This window comes from Anomaloglossus baeobatrachus, chromosome 1 (genome assembly GCF_048569485.1).
Source record: "Anomaloglossus baeobatrachus isolate aAnoBae1 chromosome 1, aAnoBae1.hap1, whole genome shotgun sequence".
NCBI classification, from domain to species: Eukaryota; Metazoa; Chordata; class Amphibia; order Anura; family Aromobatidae; genus Anomaloglossus; species Anomaloglossus baeobatrachus.
The window spans coordinates 606,306,283-606,317,110 of record NC_134353.1 but is presented as its reverse complement, the minus strand read 5'-3'; the positions used below and the strand labels follow the sequence as shown (position 1 = coordinate 606,317,110).

Below are 10,828 nucleotides of genomic sequence, written 5' to 3'. Positions count from 1 at the left end.
GTCGTAGTGTGCAAAGTGCCCCTTAGTGTATGTAAACCTTTGACTTTAAGAAAGGAATAAAAATGCCTTTAGACATTCTCTCTCTCTCATTATTCTGGCATTTGGCAAATATAAATAATTTTGGTTCCTAAATGATCTAAAACAAGAAAAGTTTATTCTGATTTCATGTCAGTGAGAAAAACATACATATGTGGCTTTTTAGATAGTGTATGTAAACTTCTGGTTTCAACTATACATGACTCATATTTGTGATAAATGTAATGTAGTAAAATGGTGACATCTCTACTTATATCATGTAGCTGACGTGCAGCACAGATTCATCTCAGCTAAAAGCCTAGATTCTTTGAACAGGAATAGAACAGCCATTTATAGGACATTTCAGAACTTTCCCAAATTCTTATGAAAAAATATTCAGCACATTCTGCATTGCACTGCTGTCCCCAATTTATTATATGTTTTAGGAGTTGAAGTCGGTCTATTTTATACCAACTCCACAGCCCTATCAGAAACTAAACACCTGAAGAAAAGATATCTGCTGTGATCTGGCGGACAAAGAAGCTGACCACAGACTCAAGGGTTCGAATCCAGATGTATGACGTGTATACCTCAATGTTACGAGGGGGACCCGGGGAAGCGTGCCAAGATGGGAAATGGACAGCTTCCGCCGGTCAAGGTCCACTGTGCGGTGTAAGGGACCGCTGCTATGGTCAGGAAAGAGTGAGCGGGTTGCTGCTAGTGATCGTCTGGAACGTCACAGACGATCTATGTACACCGGTCCGCCCTAACCCGTGAGGGTTGTATGGCTCGGGGCTTCTCGTACGGTGTACCTGTTGCACGGGGACACACAGAGGTGCCTACACACGTGTGCCAGCGGGAGTCACAGGAATATGGCACGGGGGTAGCACAGAGGTGCCCACGCACGTGTGCTTCAGAAACCAAGTGAGTCCGACAGAGACTCGAGGAGCTCACCTGGGACAGGAACACAGCCTGCTAAACGGGATACTGCCGGAGCAGCAAGGCAGGGGCAAGACCTGCAAACTAGGTGCTGCCTGAGCAGCAAGGGCAAAGCCCACAAAAGACAATAGTGCCTGAGCAGTGGCGTGGCAGCACGCTGCCAGACATCCAAACATAGAAGGACGGTCGCGCGCCGCCATGATGGCAGGTGGAGCTTTTAAGGAGGTGTAGCTCCACCCAAGGGCGGGCGCGAGACGGGCGTGACACAATCAGGGTTCGTGACGTCCTGGCCCAGCCAGTCAGGATTCAGCACATCACCAGCCTCGTCATCGGGCCGTGTGATATCAGTGAGCGAATCAGAAGACGTCACGTGGAGCACATGCTCATCTTCCTGCCTCTGGGTCATAAAGGCGGGATCCCCGGTTTCACAATGTGCAGAGACATGGGAAGTCTTGCTGCTTCCCTGAGCATCTATTCTTTTCACACTGCGCAACCTCCCAGAGCCTCCGTGATGCTGAGCAGGAGAGCTCGTGGCAGGCAAGGGATGGGAGACCACTCCATTCCCTGCAAGGGGAGAACCACTAGGTGTCACCCTTCTGCTGTGTCTCTGAGAAGGCAACTCCTGCAGTCTCCCAGACCTTTGGCGCTGCTGAGCAGGAGGGCTCGTGGCAGACAAGGAATGGGGGACCACCTCATTCCTTGCAACAAGAGAGCCACGACGTGTAACACCTCAATATAGTATATAGCGGTATACCTTCACATAGTATATAGTGGTATACTTCCATTTAGTATACACATTTACTTCCACACAGTATGTAGTGTTATACCTCTCCAAATTTTATATAGCAGTATACTTCCGTATAGTATATAGTGGTAAACATCCACAAAGTATACAGTGGTATACCTACGCATAGTATATAGTAGTATACGTCCACAAAGTATACAGCAATATATCTCCATATTGTATGTATTGTATGTATTGGTATTCCTCCACATAGTTTATAGCAGTATACATCCATATTGTACATACTAGTATACCTCCACATGGTACAGAGCAGTATACATTCACAAAGTATATAGTGGTATATCTCCACATTGTATACACAGTATTGGAATTCCTTCACATAGTATATAGCAGTATACCTCCACATGGTATAGAGCAGTATACATTCACAAAGTATATAATGGTATATCTCCACATTGTATACACAGTATTGGAATTCCTTCACATAGTATATAGAAGTATACCTCCACATGGTACAGAGCAGTATACATTCACAAAGTATATAGTGGTATATCTCCACATTGTATACACAGTATTGGAATTCCTTCACATAGTATATAGCAGTATACCTCCACATGATATAGAGCAGTATACATTCACAAAGTATATAATGGTATATCGCCACATTATATACACAGTATTGGAATTCCTTTACATAGTATATAGCAGTATACCTCCACATGATATAGAGCAGTATACATCCACCACAAAGTATATAGTGGTATATCTCCACATTGTATACACAGTATTGGAATTCCTTTACATAGTATATAGCAGTATACCTCCACATGATATAGAGCAGTATACATCCACAAAGTATATAATGGTATATCTCCACATTGTATACACAGTATTGGAATTCCTTCACATAGTATATAGCAGTATACCTCCACATGATATAGAGCAGTATACATCCACAAAGTATATAATGGTATATCTCCACATTGTATACACAGTATTGGAATTCCTTCACATAGTATATAGCAGTATACCTCCACATGATATAGAGCAGTATACATTCACAAAGTATATAATGGTATATCGCCACATTATATACACAGTATTGGAATTCCTTTACATAGTATATAGCAGTATACCTCCACATGATATAGAGCAGTATACATCCACCACAAAGTATATAGTGGTATATCTCCACATTGTATACACAGTATTGGAATTCCTTTACATAGTATATAGCAGTATACCTCCACATGATATAGAGCAGTATACATCCACAAAGTATATAATGGTATATCTCCACATTGTATACACAGTATTGGAATTCCTTCACATAGTATATAGCAGTATACCTCCACATGATATAGAGCAGTATACATCCACAAAGTATATAATGGTATATCTCCACATTGTATACACAGTATTGGAATTCCTTCACATAGTATATAGCAGTATACCTCCACATGATATAGAGCAGTATACATTCACAAAGTATATAATGGTATATCGCCACATTATATACACAGTATTGGAATTCCTTTACATAGTATATAGCAGTATACCTCCACATGATATAGAGCAGTATACATCCACCACAAAGTATATAGTGGTATATCTCCACATTGTATACACAGTATTGGAATTCCTTTACATAGTATATAGCAGTATACCTCCACATGATATAGAGCAGTATACATCCACAAAGTATATAATGGTATATCTCCACATTGTATACACAGTATTGGAATTCCTTCACATAGTATATAGCAGTATACCTCCACATGATATAGAGCAGTATACATCCACAAAGTATATAATGGTATATCTCCACATTGTATACACAGTATTGGAATTCCTTCACATAGTATATAGCAGTATACCCCATATATTACATACAGGAGCTCCTACCAGACTGCACGTACCATGTGCTTGTGCTTTGCCCCTGCAGTGTGCTCTCTCCCCAGATCGCTGGGTCTCTTTATGATGTGGGAGGAGCCTGCCGCTCGCATCCCGCTTTGTGTCCCCAGCAGGCTTCCGTAGTGAGTGAGCCGCTGAGAGCAGCTGTGTGGACGGAGTCTTAGTTACCTATCGGGCGCTTCCTGACCGGTCACAGCGGGACGTCGGTGCACAGCAGAGGACGGGGTACGGTGTTCTCGGGGCACGTGGACTCGGGGCGCTGCTGGGCACTGAGGGCTCCGTGTGCGGCCTGTACATGGCACTAATTCTGGAGAGGGGCAGCGCCACCAGGATATTTGGGCAGGGTCTGGTGGAGGCTCCGGGGCCTTCCCTCCATCCATCCTCGCCCCTTGTATGTGAGTGTGGTGGGCAGAGCATATTCCCTATGGGAACAGCCCCGGGTCTGTGGGGATCTGCACAGGTGACAGGTGGATGTGCCCCACATTTCCCCTATACATAAAGGGTTAGAATGTAGCATAAATTGTCCTTCCCATGGTCCCCTGCTAATCCCTGCAGTGTGGGGGTGATATTTAGGAAGAACACCGCTGTTACTTTAATGTGCTGCCAACAGGAGGCGCAGCTATCTGCTCTGGATGGGTGACCCTATTATTGGCACTGTCGTGAGAAAAAAACATACCTGGAATTAAAGGGGTTGTTCACTATTAAACAATCCGGTGCTGCATAAAACAAAAACATCTATACTTTCCCCTTCTCTGAGCCCTGAATCCCCTCTCTTACACCCACAAAGTCATGTGACCGCTGCAGACAATCATTGGGAGTACAGTGTCCCTGGGGGACACAGGGCCAGGGCTGGTGGCGCAGCAGCACCCATCCGGGAGGTAAGTATGGGTTATTTATACAGCACCATCTATAAGTGGCCATCTACAGTATAAGGCTATGTGCCCACGCTGCGGATTTACCGCGGATTTTGCCGTGGATTTCCCGAAAATCTGCAGCAGCGGCACTTCCAAGCCATTTCAATGGCATTTTGGAAATGCTGTGTCCATGCTGCGGATTTTTCCGCTGCGGATTTGCCGCGGATTTTGATCCGGAAAAATCTGCAGCATGTCAATTGTTTGGTGCAGATTTGGTGCGGATTTTTGGTTTTGAATGGGGAAAAAAAAAAAAAAAAAAAACGCATCAAAATCCGCGGGTGCGGATTTGCCGCGAAAGACGCGTATTTTCAGGCAGAAAAATCCGCAGGTACATTCTACCGTGGACACATAGCCTTAGGGGCTGTTGAGTAGAGGACAATCCCTTTAAGTAACATTCTGCTTATTATCTTAGGAATTCTGCCCAGAAAGCATGGTCCTGTATATCATAGGATGTGTTTTTCTCTCTCTCTAGATTGTAAACTGAGCCCTTTAGTCACCACTGAGACACAAGCTACGTTCATTTCTCTGGGTAAGTCATCTCTTAACCTTTGCTTTTTTTTCCTCAGCTCATGGTAGGTAAAGGTCTGCTGAGAGAAGGCAGAGAACAAGGGTTCTGTAACCAGAAAGAAGTGGCATTGTGCATACTCAGGCATATTATTCTCTTAAAGGGAATCTGTCACCAGGATTTTGCAATGTACACTGAGGACAGCATGCTGTGCAGGTTAATAAAGAAAATACAACTGTGCTTCTCTTATCTGTGTTCAGCTATTGTTTATCTAAACGAAAAGGTTTATTGCTCTGATTGAGGCCCATTTCGTACATCAGGCATTTTGCCGGATCTGGCGCACTCCAGTACAGTGTAATACAGTACAATGGTATTGCGGCAACCTGACAGCATGTTACCGGAGCATGTGACCGGAGCTTGCCGCGATTCTATTGTACAATATTAACACTGTACTGGAGTGTGCCGGATCCGACAATCTGGCGAAATGCCGGATGTGTGAAGTGGCCCTAACATTGGGCAGTCCACCACTCCCCCCTGCTGTGATTGACACCTCACAATCAATGCACAATTTCTATAGAGACCCTGGTGTGGGCAGGACAGCTCCCAGCTCTGTTACACTCAATTCTGAGATAAAGTCAGAACGGCTGCACCCAGTGATCTAAGTGAAACATTGTTAGTTTCAGAATCTCTTTGCCTACAACATGCTGCTCTCAGATGAAGTAGCAAACACTGGTGACAGATTCCTTTTAATAGCTTTGGCATTTCAGATGATTTGCTTTGAAGATCCAGCCGGAGACCATAGCCAGAAACCAGGCTAGTCTGGGTACTCTCCTGGTGGCTTCTACCAGCTCCATAGTTGTTGATAATTATGTCTCTCCCTCCTGTGTACGTAGGGAGAGACCTGTCAATCACCTGCAGTGGCGCTGTGAAGAGCCAGCCAGGGGTAGCATGTGACAATTGTTTCCGCCTATGTTGTCCAGCCTGATCTTCAAAGTATATTATCCGAAACGCTGTGGCCTATCGGAGATAATGATATACCTGACTGCTATCATGTAAATTGAAAACTCCAGCATCCAGATCCAGTGTATTGTTTAAAAAAAATTCTCCTTTATTCCAAAATTCGTTAAAAACACATACAATCCTTCATCATGATGGAGGGCGCAGCACATAAGTGTGTTACATTGGACGCGTTTCGGACAAGAATTGTCCTTAATCTGAGACAATACTGGTTGTCTCAGATTAAGGACAATTCTTGTCCGAAACGCGTCCAATGTAACACACTTATGTGCTGCGCCCTCCATCATGATGAAGGATTGTATGTGTTTTTAACGAATTTTGGAATAAAGGAGACATTTTTTACACAATACACTGGATCTGGATGCTGGAATTTTCAATTTACTACGTATTATTGCAGAGAGATCCCGCTTTTCCCATCCGTGCACCGATCTGGCATTCTGTGGTCTTTATTGTGGGTGAGCTGGTTTTTCTACTCTTTAACTGACTGCTATCATGTAGACAGACTGTGATTCAAGTTATTCCACGTGAGAAGCCACTGCTATGTACATCCTTTCTAAAAATCTGAAACGCACCCTTGAATTTTTAAGAAAACACTACTTGGCCTTCCATACGTCAGACTTTGAAGTTCAGTGTACCAAGCTCACCCATAATGTGCTGTATAGGCAAAGCCTGTCTGTATAGCAGCTGTTCTCAAGATATTTAAGAGGTCGTCCAAAATTAGAAAACGTTCACTTTGCACACACACCCCTTCTTCATAGGCAGTGGCACTCCTCTTCATGGGGTTAATCTGGTACTGGGGCTGATCTGTACACAGCTCATGGGTAACAATGCCACCCTTCAGGGGGAAAAACTTGATAGACCTTTTTAGCTTATTGAATATCACTTTAACTCCCAGTATATCATCCCCTCTATTTTCAACATGTCTTATACTATCAATGTTATGCCGAAGTGAAGTATAATGTTGCAGTTGTATTTTTGTTTTCTTTTTAGTTAAGGAAGTTTGCATTCTCTGTAGTAATGGCTTCCGCTGTGGCGAGCTTCGTCCCCACCACTGCCTCCCGCTTTGCCCTGCTGAAGGTAGACAGCAGCAGTGATTCTGATTCTGAGAAGACGAAGGGCAGCCGCAGTGCAGGAAAACTGCGAGGACCTGCTGCCGGAGGAAAGAACAATGCAAATGAGAAAAAGAGGGAGAAAAGGAGGAAAAAGAAGGAGCAGCAACAGAGCGAGGCTAATGAGGTACGTGCGTATGATGGGTGTCAAATCCCACCTGATCCATTTTGTATTTCTGGTCAGAAAACACAATCGACATTTATCACAACCTGTTTTGTTGTGATCTGTGTATAAGCCATCATTTATACGTCCGTGTTTAAACATATATGTAAAAAAATGGTACCAATGTCATCAGTGTTTACCATCAAATTCATCAGTGATTGTCACGGATGGATCATTAACCTTATAAATTATGATGCTTTTCCATACGCTGATGCCAAACGTATGCTTTACATGTTTTTCACCAACCTATAAAATTGTCTTCTGTGCTGCTAGAACAAAAGAACGTCTCCATGTGTTTTGCACGGACATGTGAATAGCACATTAAATTATAATGAGTACTATGTGCCACCCGGACGCCTGAATGAGGCCTAATAAAGTTTTTTTTTTTTTTTCTGTTTTTTGTTTTTGTTCCATCACCATTTTGGAAATTTGGATGGTTTTCCTTAACGTGTAAAATTCATGGAGTTGACACATGATCAGCTGTTGTCATTAGGCTCAAAACCATACCGTGCCCATTGTTCTAATCGCATGTTGACCAAGCACTGCTGAGGAGAGAAAACCACCACCACAACCTCCCTCATTAATTTAGAGGGGTGGAGTTAGGCCACGTCCATCAGGTTGGATTTAGACTTGCGAGTCTGCATATGCACACTCAAGGCCATATGATCACCGTTATCCTGGCTCTGACACCTAAGAATCCTTACTACGTACAATGTAAGGGTTCACAAGTCTGCAGTCACATAGGGGGACACATAGAGACTGCAGAAGTGTAGAGTTAGACCAGAAAACCCCTTTAAAGTGGACCTTGATGAAGTAAAAGGAGATCAGAATATAAAACATTTCTCAGATATATAGTATGTGAATGAGAGTATTTCTTCTCTAAATTGTCAATTTAAAGCTCGAATGTGGGGAAAACGTTCATTATCTTATAAAGCCATAAGGACATCTGTGCTACAGTTCTTGCTTTCTGCTTAATATACCATATTTTTCGGATTATAAGAAGCTCTTTTCCTCCCAAAAATTTGGGAGGAAAATAAGGGGTGCGTCTTAAAATCCAAATATAGCTTACCGGGAGGTGAATTGGTGGGGCGCTGTCTGTGCGACTGTGTGTTGGCGGCTGGGTGCGTGCAGGCGGCCGTGTGCTGTCGGTGCGTGCGTGCGGGCGGCTGGGTGCCTGTCTGTGCTGGCGGCCTGCTGCCTCTCTATGCGGGTGGACGAGCGGCCTGCTGGCTGCCACTCACTGTGTGCGGCCGGCCGGATGGCTGTGCGGACTGCAATGGCTGTGTGACGGGTGTACTAGTCTGTCCGCGGTGCCAGCTTCAAATGATGGCGCTGTGAGTCAGCGTGTGCGTAGATGGAGCTGTTAGATGAGCGCCACATCTGCACATGCACCGCTCCGGGTGTCATTTCATTGAAGCCCGGACCGCGGACAGACTGGGAGACTTGCTGCACCGGCCTACTCCACCACAGCTTCTGCTGCCACAACCGACCCGCTGCCAGCACAACAGCCTCTGCCTTCTGTGACCCCGCTTCGCTGCCACCCCCCCTTCGGTAAGACAACACTGGAGTATAAGATGAACAAACCCCCCCCCCCCCCTTTGCTTTCTTTTTTTTTTTTTTTTTTTTTTATATCTCTAAACTTGGGGTGCATCTTATAATTTGGTGAGTCTTATAAAACGAAAAACACGGTAGTTATGTTTGTTGGAATGTAAGATAGAATTCTATCTTATTTTAAAGCATTAAGAGGAGGAGGTAGTTAACTCCTTAAGTATGTATGTCATATTCAGATTCCCTGACTATGATGCAGGCTCATAAGCCGAGTCTGCATCTTTGCCGGCAGATGATTGCTGTGATCTTCAGCCATCGTTTGCCTATAACAGTTGGGGATGTAAGTGAGCTTTACCCGCTGCTGCTCACCTGGTAAATGCTGCTGTCAAGATTGGCATTTGCAGAGCATTGGCACAGGGTGTGCTGTTTTAACTGCCCATTGGTGCTCCTGTGATGCAATCACAGGATGCTGATGGGTTCCAGTGACAGCCAGAGGTTTGCTGAACACCCCTAGGCCTGTCAGGGTACTTTTGGTACTACATCATGTTTTTTGCTACATACAGTAGTATTGTGGTATTGTTGTGTATACCACAAGTGATTAGATGATTCCAGGTTCAAGTTCCCTAAGGGGACTTACAAATACAGTGAAAAGTAGTAGAAAGATTAAAAAAAAAAAACCACCCCCTTTAAAAAGTAAGAAATGAAAAATACACATTTGAAAATGGATGAGAAGAGCAAATGCACGGAGTTCGACAAAGGATATACAGATCTGTTAAACTGATGTGATGTGTATTAACCCTATGGGTCAGTGTGCTACCCGTCCTAAAGGGAATTCTCACCAGGGTTTTGCTGCCCCATATGAAAGCAGCATGATGTAGATGCAAAGACCATGATTCCAGTGATAAGTCACTTGATGCAGTTTTGATAAAATCAGTTTTTCTGCTGCAAACATCACTGACAGTTTCCTGTGTACATTTTGCATAGACAGAAAGCTGTCAATCAGTGGTTGGGGTAGGATAATATAGCACTAATGAATATGGAGAACTACATGGCAGCAGTTTTACTAGTCCTCTAGTGATAAACTCCTGCTGATTAAAACAGTGATTTTTATTTATTTTTTCAAATTTACTGCAAGCAGCCAAGTAAATGGCACATTGCTGTAATCAGGATCTCTGTCTCTACATGTTGCTGCTCTCAGATTAGGCTGGTTTCACATCTCCGGTATTTTGCTGGAAGTCGGCACAAATGCAGTACAGTTACATTCATTTACAATGGAAGCACAACACCATGCGGACACATGCAGTTGTGTATGGAGCATGTGTCCATATGGTACCGCGCTTCCATTGTAAATGAATGTAACTGTACTGCATTTGTGCCGTTCCGGCAGAATACCAGAGACGTGAAACCAGCCTTAGGCCCTGTGCGCACGCTGCAAATTACGCTGAAGGAATGCTGCAGAAAATGTTTATAACATTTCTGCAGTCCTTCTCCAGCAAAACCTATGGTGATAAAAAAATGCTGTGCGCACTTTGCATTATTTCTTTGTCGCTCTATTGGGAGACCCAGACAATTGGGTGTATAGGCTATGCCTCCGGAGGCCGCACAAAGTATTACACTCAAAAGTGTTAAGCCCCTCCCCTTCTGCCTATACACCCCCCGTGCTCCCACGGGCTCCTCAGTTTTTTGCTTTGTGCGAAGGAGGTCAGACACGCACAGCACAGCTCCACAGATTGGTCAGCAGCAGCTGCTGACCATGTCGGATGGAAGAAAAGTGGGCCCATATAGGGCCCCCAGCATGCTCCCTTCTCACCCCACTCTTGTCGGCGGTGTTGTTAAGGTTGAGGTATCCATTGCGGGTACGGAGGCTGGAGCCCACATGCTGCTTTCCTTCCCCATCCCCCTCAGGGCTCTGGGTGAAGTGGGATCCTATCGGTCTCCAGGCACTGAGACCGTGCTTCA

At 44.5% G+C, this 10,828-nt stretch overlaps 1 protein-coding gene across 1 annotated transcript in view; it reads left to right on the top strand.

Moving 5' to 3' along the window:
- Positions 1–3,722: 3,722 nt before the first annotated feature.
- GKAP1 (G kinase anchoring protein 1) overlaps positions 3,723–10,828 on the top strand; it is a 142,857-nt gene continuing 135,751 nt past the window's right edge. The window contains exons 1-3 of the mRNA XM_075340390.1: positions 3,723–3,838; positions 5,000–5,056; positions 7,040–7,285. Coding sequence (XP_075196505.1) covers positions 7,067–7,285 — 219 coding nt within the window. The 5' untranslated portion in view covers positions 3,723–3,838; positions 5,000–5,056; positions 7,040–7,066. The remainder of the gene's footprint in view (positions 3,839–4,999; positions 5,057–7,039; positions 7,286–10,828) is intronic.